At 38.2% G+C, this 20,646-nt stretch overlaps 1 protein-coding gene and 3 pseudogenes across 1 annotated transcript; 2 read left to right on the forward strand and 2 right to left on the reverse strand.

Moving 5' to 3' along the window:
• The first annotated feature begins 4,042 nt into the window (after window positions 1-4,042).
• LOC114743162 (primary amine oxidase-like) lies at window positions 4,043-6,875 on the forward strand. Its single transcript, XM_028931358.1, has 5 exons — window positions 4,043-4,857; window positions 5,076-5,460; window positions 5,563-5,679; window positions 5,779-6,317; window positions 6,433-6,875. Exons 1-5 carry the CDS (start codon window positions 4,085-4,087, stop codon window positions 6,635-6,637), a joined length of 2,019 nt encoding a protein of 672 aa, XP_028787191.1. The 5' UTR covers window positions 4,043-4,084; the 3' UTR covers window positions 6,638-6,875.
• Window positions 6,876-9,199: 2,324 nt separating this feature from the next.
• Window positions 9,200-11,569, forward strand: LOC114743157 (primary amine oxidase 2-like; annotated as a pseudogene).
• Window positions 11,570-12,374: 805 nt separating this feature from the next.
• On the reverse strand, window positions 12,375-14,855 carry LOC114743165 (G-type lectin S-receptor-like serine/threonine-protein kinase LECRK2; annotated as a pseudogene).
• A 1,247-nt stretch (window positions 14,856-16,102) lies between these two features.
• Window positions 16,103-18,691, reverse strand: LOC114743164 (G-type lectin S-receptor-like serine/threonine-protein kinase LECRK3; annotated as a pseudogene).
• Window positions 18,692-20,646: the final 1,955 nt, after the last annotated feature.

The following is a 20,646-nucleotide window of genomic DNA, read 5'->3' on the forward strand; positions in this document are numbered from 1 at the left end:
TGGCTTGCAATTATTCTCCTGTCGGGTCTGCTATATCCCAAATACCACATCATGAGTTCTCTTTCTCTTGCTTCTACAACTGACCCGCAATATAATTAATGCATGTATGCTCGCATGATTATACTGGAGGCGACTCTATTATATAATCTCACGCTGGCAGGTTTGATGATTGTTCCAAGTACAGATAGGGTTTATGGGTTTTTAACCCTAAGGTACCATTGGTACAAGGATTAAAAATAAGAGATTGAGATTAGGATTGAGATTGAGATTGAAAAAATAGTGTTTAGTAGGGAGATTACTTGTTCCATGGGATTAGACAGTCCTACTTCCATTGATTTGCCTAATCCTATTCCTATGTAACATATTACTACATATTAAAGACTTTTTTTAATAATTTTTTAATTACAATTCTATCTCTATTCTTTATTTTTAATGTTTTATATACCAACGGGATTTGAGCCTAACATATTTAGGACCATTCACTTCCTCTTATGTTGGCCGAAGCGATTTGGTAGGTATGATGTAAGGTTAGCATAAACATGAAGGTTTGGACATGAAGGGGACGGTGGGTGGAACACTTACGCAATAACTTAATTTGTCATATGCTTTAATAATCAAACATAAAAAAAAAAAAAAAGAGATGTGGTAGGTAGAATGAATATAGTCTGGTGGGGGGACAATCAGTTTCAAAGGCACACATCATGAGCTCTTTTTTAAAGTAAACCAGGTATTCTCAGATTATATTAGATTTAAAATTAATTCTTTAAACAGAGAGCGGTTAAAAATAGTCTTCTCAATATAGATATGTTTCTTAAAATTTGAGCTTGTATTGGCTGCCACCTCAACTGGTTGGTAGATAGGAGCTCGTTTAATTTGTAATTGCGCAGAAATGTATGTTGAAAGCCCAAACCAGATCTTGGAGTTAGGCTCTGCGTATCTCTTGTTAATCACAGAGCCACGCAAGGCTGAGGTGCGTACCCAGCCATTCAATATTAAAACAACGTCGTCATGAGAGACCACGTGATATTATAATTCTTATATATCAACAAGTGTTTGTGTTTGTGTGTGTTGGGTCCATGATTGTGTCGTCTCATTTGGAGTCTTCTGGGAGAAGCAAATTACCTACTCGATATAACACCACTTCGTTGACCAAGCCCAGATGATCAAGGCTCTTTTTTCTCTCGCCTATAAATATTGCCTTTTTCTTTCAATTAAACACCCAAATCATAATAATCATTCGTTAATGTAGTTTTCGGACTTCTAATTTGGGCTCTGCCATCATTAATATCAATCAATACTTGTGAATTATATAATTTGTTATAGATTTTATATTAAATATTAAATATTTTAATTGATTAATTATGTATTATATTAACATCTCATTTTAATGGATACCGAATTTAATGTTAGTAAAATAAATCCATTAATTAAACACACATATCAATATAAAAATGAAAATTCTCAAACTTGACATCTTGGCCTGGCAGCGTTGCCGCTGAGTTAGCGAAGTATACTGGCAAGTTTTTCAGAATAAAAGTAAAGCTTTCCGAGGAAAGGACCCTCGACCGGCCGGTGTCAATGATGATAGATCCTATAAAACAATTACTAGGATTTATTTGTCCCACGTTATGGAAATGCTTCATAATTTATATTCCTGAATTCATCATTCACACGTAGCGGTTGGCGGAAAAGAAAACCATACTTTTACTGCTTTAATTATATACAAAATTTTAATTTGATTCATTAGTTTTAAAAAGTATATTTTAGTTATTTAACCTTAAAAACGTTAATTAAAAAATGATGATAATAAGATATTAAATATTGATAAATATTTTAAAGGTCAATATATTAAGTTTAATTTTCAAAACAATTCTAATTGTTATAAAAAAATCATCTTATGATTTAAAATTAAATGACTAAAAAATATACTTTTTAAATTAAAAGACAAAACTAAAACATTATATAAAATGAAAAGACTAAATGTATATCTTTTCAGAAAAAGAAATCATATTTAACAGCTGTTAACTTAAGCATTTCCTAGGGAATAGGATTGTTTTCTATTTTCTTCTCATCTTCTTTACTCTTTTTCTCATTCTCCAATTTTTCCTGATCTTAATATTAATATTTGCATGATTTAGATTTAATATTCTTTCTCGCTCCTCTGTATGATTTTTCAACGTTGTTTATCTGATAATGGCAAAAAATAATTGTTTTCCTGACAGCGAGATGCTACAAATGTTGTTGAACTGTGGTTATACTTTTTCTTCATCACGAGAAAAAGATAATATTATTTATTTTAAAATCGAACCAGGCCATGATTATAATTTATAAACAACAAAGAAATATCAACAATTTCCATATTTAATTAAGTCACAAAAGCGCGTATCATCCATCAATTCATTTTCTCTGTCGACGAAATTCGTAAGTTTTTATTTTCTATAGGCCTTGTTTCAGATGTGTACCCTTATTATTTTGAATCACCTTAATTAATTGAGCTCTTCCATAATTTATTACGAGTAACATTTATAAATTAAATATTTTATCTTTTTATTGGATATGTATTAATTTCTTATTTTCATTGATGCCGAATTCAGTTTTAGCAAAATAAATCCGCTCTTTAAATGTTCCATAATTTATATTCGTCACTTGAGATGAACTACCCCTTAAATTATGCATCTTTGTCTAAGGGATAGGATTCTCTGTTTTTTTTTCCCCCCTCCTTCTCTTTTCTTGATATTCTTTAAAATATTAACATTTAAACGATCTTTTTTTAATATTTTCCATTGCAGTTGAAACCATTCGCATTAAATTTTACCATTTTATATTTGATTATTATATTTATATTCTGCTTAATTTAATATTTTAATAATGATATTATAAGGGATCAAATTTGAATAAAAGTTGATGTAACACTTTTTTTTTAAAAACAAAAAAGAATGAAGGGAAGAGGAGGGGAAAAGGAAGAGAAGATAACAAGCATTTACTCACCGTGCAACGGTGAACATAACAATGGACATCTCAAATACTTTCCATAGTTCAATGAAATAAGTTGTATGGCTAGTGAAAACTTGAACAATGTCCGCTAATGTAACACTTTTTTGTAAAAAATAATAATGACCCGGGGGGGAGGAAGAGAAGATAATGCTGTCCATTTTGAACTGTTGTTACGCGGTTCCTCCATTTATGTTTTCAATATTGTTTTCCTAACAGCGAAACAATGTCTGTGAACTGTGCTCATACTTTTCTTTTCTGTCTCAAGCTCTAAATATAACATTTATTTTGTTGTATAAAAATTATATTACAAAATGAATCTTATATTTAGGGCTAAAGGAGTTTTATTTATTTCAAATTCAAAATCGTGATTATGATTATAAGCGCCAAACAAATATCAATGATTTCCATATTTAAAGTCACTAAAGCGTGCATCATCAATCAGTTTATTTTCTTTGTCGGCCAAATTCTTTAGTTTTTATATTCTAAGGCCTTGTTTTTTACTGTACATTCTTCTCAGTTTAACCCCACATTACGTGTTGAGGTGAAAGCCCGAAAGTGCCTTCTAATTAATCTATATTTATTGGGTGGAAACGAATCGATTCTGGTATATTTGTAAGAAGTCGTTTGTAATTAATGTCATCAATCATCCATTTCCTTATCAAAGAAACAAAGCCATATGATTTTTAAAAAAGGGGGGGTTTTGAAGCACGCTAATATTATAATATTGAGGAGTAGAATCGATGCGTGCGCTTCCCTCCAGATCCGGTTGGACAAATTTGAATTTCTAAGGACATGAATATGATCAACTAGACTAAATTTAATATTGAAAATGCAGCTAATCAAGAATTTCCAGCACTCAATGGTTTGCTTAAATTCCATGCGATGGGCAAGCACGAGTCACGTGGAAAAGGGTGGGATGCCATGTAGCTTCTGCACGTGCGAGAATATTTAGCGGATCACTGTCCAATATTTAAAACGAGTTGGTGAGTGATGCCATGATCTATTTAAGAACCTCACGCTCTGGCATTCGCCGCACACATTTCCATAGCCTCTTCAATTCACTCATCCATTTGTGTTCAACGCAACGCAAATGAAGTCAACAAACCTCCTTTTCCTCTTTCCTCTTCTCTTGTTTTGCTCTGCCACAGCTTCGTCTTCATCCCACCAACACCCTCTAGACCCTCTCACCCCATCTGAGTTCGATCTTATTCGAACCATAGTCAAAAAATCATACCCATTCTCTCCGCCTAAGTTCACTTTCCAATACGTCGGCCTAGACGATCCTGACAAACCCTCTGTTCTCTCATGGCTATACTCCAAGAAGTCCCTTCCCCCTCGCAGGGCCGTTGTCGTTGCTCGTTTCAACAAGCAAAGCTTAGAGATCACTGTGGATTTATCCAAACGCGCCATAGTCTCCACAAAAGTGTACCGTGGCCATGGCTTCCCCATGTACAGTGTTGAGGAGCAAGACTCCGTCGCCGAACTGCCCCATAAATACCAACCCTTTATTCGGTCCATCAACAAAAGGGGTCTAAATATCTCCAACGTTGTTTGCTCCACTTTCACTGTGGGCTGGTTTGGGGATGTGAAGAGCAATAGGACATTGAAACTTCAATGCTACTACGCGGATGAGGAGGAAACTGCAAACCTGTACGTCAGGCCTGTGGAGGGGATAACAATAGTGGTCGATCTTGATGACAGGAAGATCGTTGAATATTCTGACACGGGCAGCGTTCCGCTGGCTCGACCTGAGAACACAGAGTACAGATTCTCGAAGCAGAAGCCACCTTTTGGTCCTAAGCTCAATGGGATGACTATGGTCCCCAATGGACCTGGCTTTAGCATCGACGGCCATTCTATCAGGTTAACTAATTTGTTTATATTTCAATTACGAGAATTTATCAATCACCGATGCAAGTGTTCCCTTTTAATTAAAAACTGCTTGGAGACAAATAAAGTGCTGGTTAATATATAGAACAACCCGAGAAGACAAATTAAAGAAGACTTTGCACAAGTAGCTTGGACTTTATGTTTTGCTTACTCATAACCTAAAAACTTGTCTGTGTCTTGGACGAGAGCAGTTGGGCCAACTGGAAACTTCACGTAGGATTTGATGTGAGAGCCGGACCAGTAATATCTCTGGCTTCCATATATGATATGGAACAGCACAAATATCGTCGGGTATTGTACAGAGGGTACATCTCAGAGTTCTTCGTGCCATACATGGACCCAACAGCAGACTGGTTCTTCAAGACCTATCTCGACAGTGGAGAGTATGGATTTGGGCAATCCATGGTCCCTCTCAAGCCTCGCGCAGATTGCCCTGCCAATGCTGTATTTTTTGATGCCTATCACGCCGGAGAAGACGGCAAACTCGTCAAGATACCCAATGCTATTTGTGTTTTTGAGAAGCATGCAGGAGATATCATGTGGCGTCACACAGAACTCGAAGTCCCAAATGAAGACGTAATAAATTCTATACTATCTCTTCATTAGATTAAGCTGACTGTTTTTTAATTAATGCTATAATAATGCTTCTTCTTCTTTTTTTTATTTGGCGTTGGACAGATCATAACGGAAGTTAGACCAGATGTTACGCTGGTGGTGAGAACAGTCTCAACTGTGGGCAACTACGACTACATCATAGACTGGGAGTTTAAGCCCAGTGGTTCCATCAAACTTGGGGTATAACACTAAAAATGCTTGTGATCTAGATACATATATGGTAGATACGTGTGGTTGTAATTAATGACTGCTGGCTGTTTTGTGTCTGTACGGGAGCAGGTTGGGCTAACAGGAGTTTTGGGGATCAAGGGGACATCATACACCCACGTGGATCAGATAAAGGAGGATGCATTTGGAACACTGCTAGCAGATTACACGATCGGGACGCACCACGACCACTACTTGACCTATCATCTTGATCTCGACATTGATGGCGAAGCCAATTCCTTTGTGAAGACCAATTTAGAGACCGTCACAGTAAAAGATCAAAGTTCACAGAGGAAAAGTTACTGGACAGTCGCACTTGAAACAGCTAAAACAGAAGCCGATGCTAAGATGAACGTGGGATTGAAGCCAAGCGAACTGGCAATCGTAAACCCTAATAAGAAGACTACGGTTGGGAATAACATCGGGTACCGTCTGTTCCCAGGCCCCGTTGCTCAGCCACTGTTGTTGAAAGATGATTATCCACAGATTAGAGGAGCCTTTGCCAATTATAACGTCATGGTCACTCCTTACAATAAGTCTGAGAAATGGGCGGGTGGCTTGTACGCCGAACATAGCAGAGGAGATGATACTTTGGCTACTTGGACTCTCAGGTATATAATATTGATCAGTACTACTCGTTGATTTTGACCGACACCAGAAAGTGTAAATCACAGGTTCATTATATATTTATGGTTAACTAACCAGTGAGAGTAACTGATTGTGCAGGAATAGGAATATAGAGAACAAGGATATAGTGTTGTGGCACACGGTGGGATTTCATCATGTGCCATGCCAGGAAGATTTTCCGACGATGCCAACACTGAGTGGAGGGTTTGAGCTGAGACCCACCAATTTCTTCGAGAGAAATCCAGTTCTTAAAGTGAGGCCTGCAAAGCCTGTGCGTGGGGTTAAGTGCACTTCACAGCCTTAATTAGTCAATTAATCACTTCATTTAGCCAGTAACGGCTTTCATACAACATGTATTCAATAACCGGGAGTCACGTGAAGGATTAAGAGCTGGCATTTAATTGAATTTATATTACGAAGGAGATGTGCTTTAATTTTCTATTTAAAAAGAAAGAAATTTGAGGTTTGCTGTGTGGCTGTCTTGATTACTAAAGGGCCGGCCGATTCGCAATAAAAAATCTACAAGTGTTCATGTGCTTTAATTTTGTTTCCGGCCACTTGGTGGGTTGATGATAAATTATTACTGATTCTCTCCACGTGAATGGGCGGTTTGATATTGATAAATGATCTCTTTTAGTTCGTATATATATATTATTTTAAGGAAATAGTTCCTTATCTTGGAAGTAGTCTAAAAAACCCCTGCCAAATACTTGGTGAATAAAGAATAAAATGGAAAGAGAGAACCAAAAGCGAAAGCTGAATTTACTGATTAAAAAAAGAAAAACTTAACGCATCTTTGATATTTGTTGTCAAGAACGAAAGAAGGTTTCGCAACTTGTGAGGACCGAGGAAGGATAGCATTTTGAAGGGAGCTAGAGAGAGGTAGGAATGATTCCTAGAAATTAAAGGGAAAAAAACCAGGAATTAGTGCACAGTCATGTGATGTCTAGCATTTGATCGATGACGTCAATTCTGAATTTTCACGAATATTGCATAAAATTAATATATTTCTATTAGGTCAAGCTTTAAGTGAACAGTGTGTAGAGTGGGAACTAGTTTTGATACTCATCCATTTGATGAGCACTGTAAACTCATCAGATTTGAACCGTCTATATCTTATTTGGGTGCTTCAGATTTGATTTGTTTTTTATTTTTATTTATTCAAAATAATTATTTTAATATGTATAGACTCTAAAATAGTGATGATCTCTTAACTATCATTCTTTCAAAAAATAGTTTATTCTATTTAAAAATAATTAATTAAAGATTTTAAATCTGAACTGTTCAAATGAGGTATACACGGTTCAGATCTGATGAGTTTATGATACTCATCAAAGAGATGAGTATCGAAACTGGTTCTGTGTAGAGTGATATATTTGTATACCTTTTTATTATTAAAAACAACACTCAACACGAGGGCATTACGCACATCCTGGCGCAAAATGCATGTCTTGTTGGCTCACCACACTAGCTAATTCTAACTTTCTGCCTCTTCTCATGCAAAGAAAAGTCAATGTTAAAACTGTTTTTAAAGTCTAGTAATGTAAAATCAATAAATGGCAGTATAAATTATAGCTAACAAGAATCAATCACATGTAAATGTTCGAGGGGCGGAAAATAAACAAGGGAAGATTAAATTTCTTTTCGGCATCAAGACTAATGCCCAGTGAAAGAGACGTACAGAAGGATGAAAAAAACAAAACGCAGCTTAGTTTGAGTATGATCAAATAACAATATACTACTATCTTTATAGAAAATTTTTATTTGTGATTTAATAATTTATCATTTTTCTGGGAGATTTTCCCCCAATTTATATTGCGCGAATTGCCAATATTTGGGGTAAGGAGCCACATGCATATTTGGCATGGCGCCGCTAAAGAAAATGTGGCAGTCAGCGTTAATTTGATCACAAGCAAACAAAATGTGGATATGATTGGAGAGTTTACTAACGGCAGTAGAAGTGACTAGTTTCTTGTAACATAATAAGTTAAGATTTGAATTCTTACTAAAAATAAATTCATATTTAGTTTCTAACAATTAGATTGCTTTTAATTAAAAAAAAAATGCACGCTTAGCAAAAAGATGCGATTGGCGAGTTTTAAAAATTTAAGTCTGATATAAACTTGGGAAGACAAAAAAATGAATGAAGCATCCGTTCATTATGGAAACAAGACAAACGCGTTATTCATGTCAAGTTAAAATCTACCGGACGATCTTGACGACGCGACGCATGATACGCCAAATTTCTGGGCTGTCACAATGGGCCCCAGTACTTCACTGCAGGGCTTGTCTGTGAACAATAAAAGGCCCCCCAAATTACGAGCTTCTCTTCTTCCGTTATTTTCACTTGGCTCCGATTGGAAACGTGCCTGTGGCTGCCATAATTTCCCCAACGATGCGACGTAAACTCACAACAATAAATATGATAATCATTTGAGTATCACCCAAAGAGATTAACTAAAGAATGTTATTTTATTAATTTATTAGGCAGTGGCTGTGAATGACTGAACCCACAAGAAATAAACCGCAGCATAATATATATTTTATTTATGCGATTCTCTTGCGGTGTGATTATTTTTCAGCTGTGTGCCAAATTATTTTTATCTCCACATATTTGCTTGTCTAATTCGTATTTTCCCTAACTCCATACAAAATAGGGGCCACGCAGGATGAGGTTGGTTGCATCATCAGTTTTTTGTCTTTTTTTTTTTTTTAAATTTTTGGGTCAGAGGTTGCATCATCAGTTGAGTAATCGATAAATACGAAGCGGGATAATAAAATGAATGAAGTGTTTATGACAACTTACAGCATATATAAAAGAAGCTGAACTTCACTTTTGTATTCACATATAGCGACGGCTTCAGCTATGGAACTTGCTGTTTTCTTGGTCATCACTCTGTTCTCGAGCCTCTCAGCCGGAGCCAGCCTGCCACGCCCACTTGACCCTCTAACACCAGCGGAGTTCAACCTGGTCCGAACCATCATCTCAAACTCATACCCAACCTCTTCCTCTCACGCCAACCTGACCTTTCAACACGTGGGTCTGGATGAGCCCGACAAGCACGCCATCCTTTCATAGCTGTCCTCAGAATCCAAACCTCCAATCCCAATGCGTCGGCGAGCCTTCGTAGTTGCTCGCTTTGAGAAACAATCTCTGGAGATCACGGTGGACCTGTCGAGCCGCTCTATCGTCTCAACCAGAGTGTACAGAGGCCATGGCTTCCCCATGTTGACCATGGACGAACAGACCATGGCTTCAGAGCTTCCATTCAAATATAGACCCTTCATAGAGTCGGTGAACAAGAAGGGGCTTAATTTGTCGCGGGTTGTGTGTTCTACTTTCACGGTGGGGTGGTTCGGACAGGTCCACGTCAATAGGATCTTGAACATTCACTGCTTTTACACGAACGGAACGGTGAACTTGTACGCGAGGCCGTTGGAGGGAATAACGGTTGGTGGTCGAACTTGACGAGGTGAAGATTGTGGGTTACTCTGGTAGGATGGTGGCTCCGGTGCCCAGAGCTGAGGGGACAGAGTATAGAGCGTCCAAACTGAAGCCTCCTTTTGGTCCCAAGCTCAATGACTCTGCTTTTTGGCAAGCTCAAGGGTCCGGCTTTGAGATCAACGGTCATACAGGAAGGTTACTTCTTTAATCATCTCCTCTGCTTTTCTTAATTCCTTTCTAAAGTTCGATTGTAGGAGCTGGAGATCAATTTGTGAGGGAGCCCCAATAATTAACTAACACTGACGACCGCTCTTTTAATTTTAATGATTCCTGCGGGGAAATCAGCTGGGCACACTGGGAATTTCATGTAGGGTTCGACATCCGAGCTGGACCAATCATATCGCTGGCTTCAATATACTATTTGGAGAAGCAAAAGCAAAGGATGGTACTGTACAGAGGGTTTATATCAGAGCTGTTTGTGCCATACCCGACTGGGGACTGGTATTACACCACTCACTTTGACAGTGGTGAATATGGGTTGGGTCAGTATGCTTCTTCCCTTCAACCCCTCACCGACTGCCCTTCAAACGCTGCGTTTCTTGACGCTTCCTACCAAGGCTCCGACGGCACCCCGGTCCAAGTTCCCAACGCCTTCTGCATCTTTGAAAGGTATGCTGGCGATATCATGTGGCGTCACACTGAGATAGGAATCCCAAACCAAGTGTTATGGCGTATGCATTATTCTCCTTCCTCCGTATCTATTATCATTTCCATTATAATTATTTTGTCTGCAGATAACGGAAGTTAGGCCAGACGTGAGCTTAGTGGTGAGGATGGTCACCACTGTCGGTAACTACGACTACATAATAGATTGGGAGTTCAAGCCAAGTGGCAGCATCAAGCTAGGGGTATAATAAATACAACTATATATATGCATACGATTTTGCCGGTGGCTTGAATTTATTATGAACAGTTGCATTTTTGTAATGGTTTAAACAGGTTGGACTTGGTGGTATATTGAAGGTTAAAGGAGGAAAATACACCCAGTCAGATCAAATGAAGGAGGAAATTTACGGTACTTTGCTAGCAGATTACACCATTGGTCTCGACCATGACCACTTCTTAGCGTATTATCTTGACCTCGACATTGATGGAGAGGCCAACTCCTTTGTCAAGAGTAATTTGGAGACTGTACGTAAAAGTAACTGATGATCAGAGCACGCCAAGAAAAAGTTACTGGAAGGTTGTGAGGGAAACTGCAAAAACTGAAGCCGATGCCAGAATAAACTTAGGGTTGAAGGCATCGGAGCTATTAGTAGTGAACCCTAACATGGAGACAAAACGCGGAAATAAAATAGGATATCGTTTGATCCCGAGCTCAGTGTCGCACCCACTCTTGGTGCCCCACGATTATCCACAAAACAGAGCAGCATTCACCAATTACAATGTGTGGGTTACCCCTTATAATAAGTCGGAAAAATGGGCGGGAGGACCCTATGTTGATCGTAGCAGAGGCGACGGTACTTTAGCCGTTTGGAGCCAGAGGGACAGGGACATAGAGAACAAGGGCTTGGTATTGTGGTACACGGTGGGGTTTCATCATGTTCCTAGCCAGGAAGATTTCCCAGTTATGCCAACGTTGAGCGGAGGATTTGAGCCAAGACCCACCAACTTCTTCGAGAGAAATCCAGTTCTTAATGTCTTGCCACCAAGCCGTGTCAACTTGCCTAACTGCACTCTCAAATCTTAACTTTTCATGTTATAGCTGGGCTGAAGCGTTTGAAATAATGAAATATTAATTTGTGCTTGATTTCTTCAAATTACTCGTACATTAATCATGCTCTCCTTTCTGGTCCTTCAATATCATTGTCCCATCAAATTTGTATGCTGATCAGAATGAACGTACCAGAAAGCCACCGAGGAGTGAGGAGAGAGCAGCATTAACCGCCCTCTCCATTGGTCCTTCTTCAGTTTTTGGGCTACCGGCCTATTCTCAGCAGGTTATGTTGAGGACCCAAACATGGACTGCTTCCTTCTCTTCATGATTAAATTGGGCTTTAATTTTGGGCCTTTCGTGTGGCTTATTATGGACCGATACCCTTTTCCAGCACCAGTACACTACTAATATGCCCGGCAAAAAAAAAGAAAGAAAGAAAAAGGCAGACGAGTAGCATGGCAATTTGTCCGATGCTGTAACAAAAAAGAAAAAAAGCGTCCGTGGACAGAGAGATTAAAGATTTGACAGGAAAAAAAATCCTTCAAAATTCAAATCGATGGACAAAAAAATAAAATATCATTAGGACCCAATAAATATAATAAAATTATTACATTTTTTTCCTTGACAAAGGAAAATTCGCCGTTAGAATTTATGATCATCTAGAGAAATTATTTTATTTTAGAGTAATTAAAAGATATACTATCACATAAGAAGTGAATTCTTTGTTGTTCTGTCTTACGGATGAGACTCATACTCCACTAAAAATGTATTTATCACTGACTATTGTAGAGTTTTCAATAAGAAGGATGCATATGTATAAACTTGTAAGTCCGCTTAAAAAGCTCACAGCTTTAAACATTTTAAAATGTACCAGTAGATGTGATGGAGTGCCCCATTAAATTCGTGAAGAATAACACCAAACAACGATAGTAGGTTCCCTTGACAATAATCTCCGGAAGCTAAACCAGAGATTGAAAGGCTATATGCTTAGATCTGCTGTCATTTGCTCATAAAGCAATGGAGGAACCCCAACAGCCATGTTTCCCTCTAGCATTTGATTCACCTGCTTCATTGTTGGTCTCAGTGCTGGATCTGGATGGATACACCATAATCCAACCAAGGCCATTTCCTCAAACCTTGTCATATCACTTAGTACTTCTGAGTCATGACCTGCTAACTGCTCCGGTTTCTTCAACACGATGCACCTCAGAACCCATTTTGCCAGCAATGCATCATCATCTTCATCACTTTCTTCATCATCTGCTTGACTCTGTTCGACATGCCTTTTGCAACAAATAATCTCGAGCAACATAATCCCAAAGCTAAAGACATCAACTTTAGCAGTTACAGGCGCACTTCTTAGCCATTCAGGGGCTATGTACCCTATAGTCCCCCTGAAGTTAGTGTTTGTTCTGGTTTGCTCTTTGTTGAGAAGCTTGGACAGCCCAAAATCTGCAATCTTCGCCGTATAATTGGCATCCAGTAACACGTTTTGGGGCTTGATGTCGCAATGTATAATCTGGGTCTCACACTCCTCATGCAGGTAAAGCAAGCCCCTTGCAATCCCAAGAGCTATATCAATCCTTAGACTCCAAGGAGGTTTTCCTCTTTGTCCAAACAGAAAATTGGACAACGCTCCACTTGGAAGTAACTCATAGACAAGAAGTCTATGGCTCTTCTCAATGCAAAAACCCAGAAGTCTTACCAGGTTTCTGTGATGTGTGCGACCAATTATTTTGAGCTCAGTCATAAATTCCTGATCACTTGTCTCAACTTTCTTTCTAGCTTCTTCACTGCAATCGCAATTGTCGAATCATCAATAACAAGATTTCCACTATAGACTTTGGCCGAAGATCCTTTACCAATAGTCTTATTGAATCCACCTGTTGCTTCATGAAGCTCTTGGAATGTGAACTCTCTGAAGTTGATTCCAATGGCACTTGCGTTCAGAAACTTGTTTCGTCTCATTAATCTTTGAGCTAAAGGGTGGTAATAGACAGCGAGGGCTCCAAACAAGCATGCAAGGGTGGAACTAACAGCAAGCATGACCTTGAGAAAAACTCTGACATTAAAACTCTTCTTCTTTGAACCTTCCAATCCTCCAGAGGCGTTGTTGTAAGTAGGAACCTTAAGTAGAGCTTTTTGCCCCTTAGAAGATGAACTCTTTCTCGCATTCACCAACGGCATCCTCTTCTTGATACATGTTGAAGATGTAGCATTGAAGGTAGCAGCAACGACATTACAATCATCCATGACATACTTCTCACAAGCTTCTAAATCTGCAGTTTTCAGCTCAGCAAAGTCTGACAAGGAGTCAAACTGAAAATCAGTATCATCAAAAACCTCCAGCTTGAAGTTCAACCTAGAAGGATCTTGTGCACAATAATTAATCACAGTTTCTGGGCGACATCCTAGGTATTCATTTGTCATATTAAATGGGACAAAACCTGGAAGGCATTCACACTGCACTGTTTCATTATCAGGTGAAGTGCACAAGCCATTCACTCCACAAATAGCATCCACTCTGCAAGGATCATCAATGGCTCTCCAGACCCTTATCCACCTACTGCCATTTCTCCGATTATAAGCATATTGATGAAAATTTCCATTTTCATCTATTGTTGCTCGGTGATAAAAATCTTCAGTTGGGGATGGAGGGTTATTTGTCAAAGAACGTATGTTGATGGAGCCACTGGTAAGGTACAAGAAGGCACTAAGATTGAATACCAAACTTACGTTTTTGAATGATGTTGTTGCAGAGTACCAATAAGCAGGATCTGACCATAGATAAGCAGAGAGTAGCAAGTTCCCATCGTTTTGCATCAATACCTTGAAGTTTCCATTTGAGTAGTTCAGAGGTCCTTTGCCTTTGGCATAGAGTGCACCATTGGCATTTAAGAATTGCCCCGGTAGCATTGTGTTAGTGGGAGAACCAAAACTCTGCCAGACAGGTCTTGAATTGGAGTCTTTCAATACAAAATTGCCATTGTTCTCCAAGGAAGCTGAGCTTGCATTATCTCCATTTCCATTGTCTATCCGAACAGAGGTTCCATTTGGATATATGAGCAAAAGGTGGCCTCCCGAAGAGAGTTGGATCACTGAATTGGTTTCCACAGGTGGGTTCCAGTACCAAACCAGAGTTTTCTCAGGGATAGCAAACCATATTCCGACCAGATAGTAATCCCCGGGAAGATGGTAGAATCCAAATTCAAAATCACCTGATGGAGATTTCCAAGAAGAATTTGATCCAGCAGTGATGTTGGAGTTCAAATTTATGGTGGAGGAAGAATTCTGGGCATGTAAGACGGTTAATAATGAAACTAGCGCAATAATGCAAAGTAGGATTACAGAGGAAGCCATTAAGAACAAGAAAGGAAGAGGTATGAGGAGCTTATATGGAAATTCAGACTCCTGAGGTTTTCAGTCCTTCAGGTCATGGATCACACGAGAAAATAGCGGTTTGACAAATTGCAATGACGTATAATTGCAGTATTGCATAGACTTTTGACTATTGCTAGTCAATCTAATGCTTAATTCCACAATGGCGGCCTCATAAATGAACTTGATGCGACCGGCATGATTCAGAAGTCCAAACACTAATATATAGACTGAAAGTTGCAACCGATGTTTACGTCAATTACTTCTCCACTGTGTTTTGGATCATGATGATATCATTGTAAACTTTTACGATAGTGTGCTTCATTTATTTAGGAAATGCTGCGTGCGAGTTAGACCCAATGAGAAAGCATACTGAAAGACCGGTTCAACTTGTTGCAATCCTTTTTTTTTTTTTAAAAGATATTTATTGGAGTTATATGACGCTCCCTCTATTTTTTCACATGATATTAGAGGTTTTTCACAAAGATCAACAAAAAAATAATGAAATAAAATTCTCACTTTTAGAAAGTCCTATTAAAAAGTAGTAATTAATATGTATGTATATATAGCAAAATAATTTACGGTACTATAGTATAAGAGTATATTTGAAGAAGTAGTAATCAATACTATCTTGTAATTGTAAAACGACATAAAGCTAGATAGAAACAAACTTTTTTATTAAGAATGAAATATAGAACTCAAACAGAGGGAGTACTAGTTATTTAGTTGATTTTGTGAATTATTTAAAATCCCTTTGAGAGAGTATATTGTACCGTTTAATTTTTGTTACGTTGTATCATATTCCATACAACTTTTAGAATAAGCTTTGATAATAGTTTTTCATAAAATCCATGATGTACGTTAATTTTTAAATTTAATCCAAATGCCAAGTTCGTGAAAGAAAGCCATTTAATACCCATTAAAATAATACAAATATTGTCACACAAAAAATACAAATATTATGCCTTTCTGTTCTGAATTGCATTAATAAATTTTAGTTTGTAATCTCATAAAAATCCTAAATTGTACAGTATCATACTAGGCAAGAGAGCCTAATTTGTGTGTCACTTCCATGTGTGGTGAACAAACAGAATCTAAAAGTCGGAGCTTTACGTGAGTTAAAATGGTTCGCACAAAATTACTGCACTAAGCGAAGGCCTTCAAACGAAATTCGTTCGATTAAAATCATATGGAGGAATATGCCAGGAAAAAAAAAATTGAAATGGGATACAAATTTGGTTACAAATTAAGTTGTCACATTTGTGCATCAATCAAAGGAGGAACACCAACCTCCATGGCTCCTTCCAACATCTGTGTCACCTTCTTCATAGTTGGCCGAACCGCTGGATTAGGAGACAGGCACCACAATCCAACCATAGTCGTCCTCTCAAACCTATTGAAATCATTTAGAGCTTCAACATCGTGATCCACCATCACTCTTAAATTTCCTTCTTTTGCTGAATATAAAACCCAATCTGTGAGTATCATGTCCTCACCCTCTCCTTCATTTTGACTCGGATGTAGCTCCATGTGCCTTCTGCAGAATATGGTCTCCAACAACATGACCCCAAAGCTATACACATCAACCTTTGCCGTGACGGGAGCATTCTTGAGCCATTCTGGTGCCATATATCCCATTGTCCCTCTGACGTTGGTGCTGGTTCGAGTTCTGTCTTTCTTTAGCAGCTTTGCAACGCCGAAATCAGAAACTTTTGCCGTATAATTGGAGTCAAGAAGAACATTCTGTGGCTTTATGTCGCAATGGATGATTTGTGGGTCACATTCTTCATGCAAATATAGCAAGCCCCTTGCAACTTCAAGCGCAATCTTGGCTCTGTCTTCCCATCTGGGTTTATCCCCTTCCCCAAAAAGTAAACTGGAGAGCGACCCATTTTTCATCATCTCGTAAACTAGGAGACGATGATTTTGTTCATTACAGAAGCCTAGTAACCTGACAAGATTCCTGTGATGAGTCAGACCAATGACTTGAACTTCGGTCACAAACTCCTTCTCACGAATCTCATCCTGATCCTCTGCTTTTTCCAGTTGTTTCACGGCAACCTCAACCTGTTCGCCCTCCAACGTCAAAATCCCACTATACACAGTGCCAAATGCTCCTCGACCAAGTTTGTTCTTGAACCCCTTTGTTGCCTCTCTCAACTCTTGAAATGAAAACGTCTTTAGATTTATGTCCACTGGCTTTGGGTTGGGAGGTGGCTCCTTACGTATCCAACGGCGAAACTTTGGGTTATGATGAATAGCAGAAGCTGCAAAAACAAGAGCGAGCAGGGAACAAGATATGAATGATACAAGCAGAACAATCCAAGAAGGTGAGTCATTTCCATCATCTTTGCGAACCACAGGAACTTTAACTAGCGCCACCCTTTTACTGGTCGTCGGGATGCTTATTCTTCCATTAAAAAAAGAGGTGTCCTTTTCTTGAAACAATCAGTGCCAATCAAAACACCAGCCATGCAAAAACAATCACTCATCACTTCCCTCGTGCAACTAATCAAATCTGAATTAGGTATCCACTGCATATCAGCAAAATTCCAGTTGGGTATATCAGCATCTGAAATTTCTTGCACAGTGAAGTCCGAGGCAGATGAATTTGTAGCGCAAAAATCCATCTCCAAATTACGATAACAGCCTTTGGAGGGAACATAAGGATCCAAAGGTGTATACCCAGGCAAGCAGCTACAATTGATCACCTTGTTGTCAGGTGAAGTGCAAAAGCCATTTACCCCGCAAATAGCATCCACAAAGCAGGGCTCTGTTATAGCATCCCATATAGGCGTCCACTCTGTTCCCTTTTTTTTATGAAAAATCAACTGTTCGAAGTTACCATGATCGTTGATTGTCGCTCGATGGTAGTAATATTCGATTGGGTTGAGCAGCTGGCTTTGGGTTGTCATTTGGTAAATGTTTCGGGTGCCATTGACGGCGTAAAGCGTAGCTGTATTGTTGTCGAAGACGATGCTGACGCTATTGTTTTCGATTGTTCCAGTGAACCAATAAGCGCCGGAATACCTGAAAGCAGCGATAACAATGTTTCCATCAGATTGGACCTCCAACTTGTAATTCCCCGTCGAGTAGTCTAGTGTTCCATTGGCATTTGAATAAAGAATCTGACTCATGACCAAGTTTTGGCCTGGTAGAATGGTATCTGTGGGTGAAGCAAAGCTCTCCCAGATGATGTTTGAGAGTGAGTTTTTCAGGACAAAGTTTCCATTATCCAGCATTGAAGCAGAAGAAGCATTATTTGTTTGATTGTAGATTGAAACTAACGAACCATTGGCATGAAGCAGCACTAACTGGCCACTGAGTGTGAGATTGATGGTGGATCCAATCTGAGCCGGGTCATCACGATTTGCGGACCAGACCAGAGTTTTCTGGGGATTAATCTTATCGAACCAAATACCCACAAGGTAGCGACCATGGGGGAGAGGGTAGAACCCAAAAGCAAAATCAGCAGAAGGTGATGTCCAAGATTTATTAGAGCCAGCAACGATGCTTGAGCCCAGTTGGATAGAATTTGAGCTCGTCTGAGCATTAGAGCATAGAAGAAACAGGAAAAAAGGGACACAGAGCGCAAGGAGTTTAGTGGGAACATGAACATCCATTAAATCGTGGGTAAGAAAGAGAGATTGGCGAGGGAGACCAGCTAGGTGTAAAAGCTAAAAACGAAAGAAATTATATGCAGAAGCGTATATGAGGAGATGCAGTTAATTCGGACAATGGAATTGTCCAACCCTATGGTTTGATTTGATCTTTTTCTGACGATGAAGATGACATATCTGCCAGCTGGAAGATTTGAACACAAATACTACCTCCGGTCCTAATTATAAGACCCAGTTGACTAATTTGAGGAGATTAAGGAAGTAAGTTGAGTTAGTTATTTGTCCTAAATAGGTGTTGTCTTTTCTAAAATATCCTTGCTAATCAAGTGTATTGACTAAAACTATCATTGTTAGAAGGGTTACTTTAGAAAAAAAATATATAAATATAAGAGATAAAAATGAATTGGGGTCTTATATTTAAGATCAAAATAAAAGTCAAACAGGATCTTATATTAAGGATCGAAGGTAGTAATATTGAAAGTTGGTTGGGTTTAATTGGGATGGCTACTTTGCACCTTGCGTTTGGATAAGTAGCAACTTAAAATGTTACCATACAGAGTTTTGCAGGTGAGCAAGTGATAGAGTCAAAAGATGATGAATTTGTACGTGTTACTACTTCTGAAAGATTCAACGTCTTGCGTGGCCTCTAACGGATTACTGAAGCTGTCTACTACAATCATTGAATATAGTTGGGGCGCATTGCGCGTTGAATCTTTGAACAACACCTTGAATTTGATTGGCAATCGGCTTCCTAAGGAAAGTAATGCAGTCGAATTGAAAACACCAACAAGACAAGGCGGCCCGGAAAGAAGTGTTCTTCTCTGATTTAGTTTCCGTGGAGACGCCCGGCTTTGACCTATTCCTCTCCTTTCGAGTCTTATTCTTCGTGAAGATAAGAAGTGTATAAAATATTATTAATTGATAAAATGATTTTTTTAAAGCAATTTTGGTAATTGACAGTTGTAATCTTTCATAAGTTATACTCCTTTTTTATAAGATATAAATAATTGAACTGCATAGATACAGCTATGATTAAAATTGGGTAACTGCAATACATATGTTAAAAAGTACAAATTATTTTTAAAAAAATCCCTTGACTATTGCATGTAAATAATAGTTACTTGGATAATTAATTGAGTTTGACTAACTAATATTAGTACAATAATCAATGGGGACAGAAATAAAAAAATATGATAAATATTTCCGACAAATTGTTGAAGTCTCTTGTAAATAAGGATAAACGATTCCCCAAAAAATTTTCTTATAGGAAAAAATACCCAAGAAAGCCAGGTAATAAGAGCAGTATCAAGGGAAAATGACAAAAATAAAGCTGAAAATTACTAAATCTTAAAGTAACAACACTTCATTTAATGCTGATAATACTAAATTTATAAATAACAATAAATTTTTGTTAAAATTTTTTATTTAACATTTACTAATTTTTTTGGGGTCACTTTTCTCGCTATCAAATCAGTATCTCCATTTGCCCCCTTCTAAATTTTTAGACCACCAGCCCATTCTCAGCAGCGTATCGTGAGGAGCAAACCTAGACTACTTCCTTCTACTGATTGGGCCTTCACTGTTACGAAGAAAAAGGGGACACATTTTATTTAATGAAGAAAAAGTCGCCATTGCTGTAATTGAAGATTATTTGGAGCATTTCCAGGTATATAAGAAATCAATTTTTGTTTATCTTAGGGATAAGGCTCACATTCTACTAAAGAATGTATCTACCACTGTTCATAGAATTGTTTTATAAAGTTCATAGAAACATTTTTTCTGTTAACAGAAAATAAAGGGGGGGAAAATTGATGCAAGAATAAAATAAAAATAATTGCACGAAAGACGCATATCCTGTATGTATGCATCTAATCGAGTAAGAGCTGATTTAAAAGGAAAATTTAATTGTAATATTAAAAACAGCACAAGGATTCATTGCCAAAACAAGATGACTAGAGCAAACTGTTGGAGATCACCGAATATAATGCCAAGGATATGGGATCAGCGAAATATAAGAGATAGCGATAGATATGATATTTCTGTTATTATTATAATAATTGTAGAGATACAATAGGATATTCACCATATCACGCGACACCACGTCTGTATACTTGTATATATATAGATGCTCTATCAGTAAATGAACATATCTT

The sequence above is a fragment of the Neltuma alba genome, unplaced genomic scaffold (genome assembly GCF_004799145.2).
Source record: "Neltuma alba isolate B1F8T4 unplaced genomic scaffold, ASM479914v2 tig00003966_pilon, whole genome shotgun sequence".
NCBI lineage: Eukaryota > Viridiplantae > Streptophyta > Magnoliopsida > Fabales > Fabaceae > Neltuma > Neltuma alba.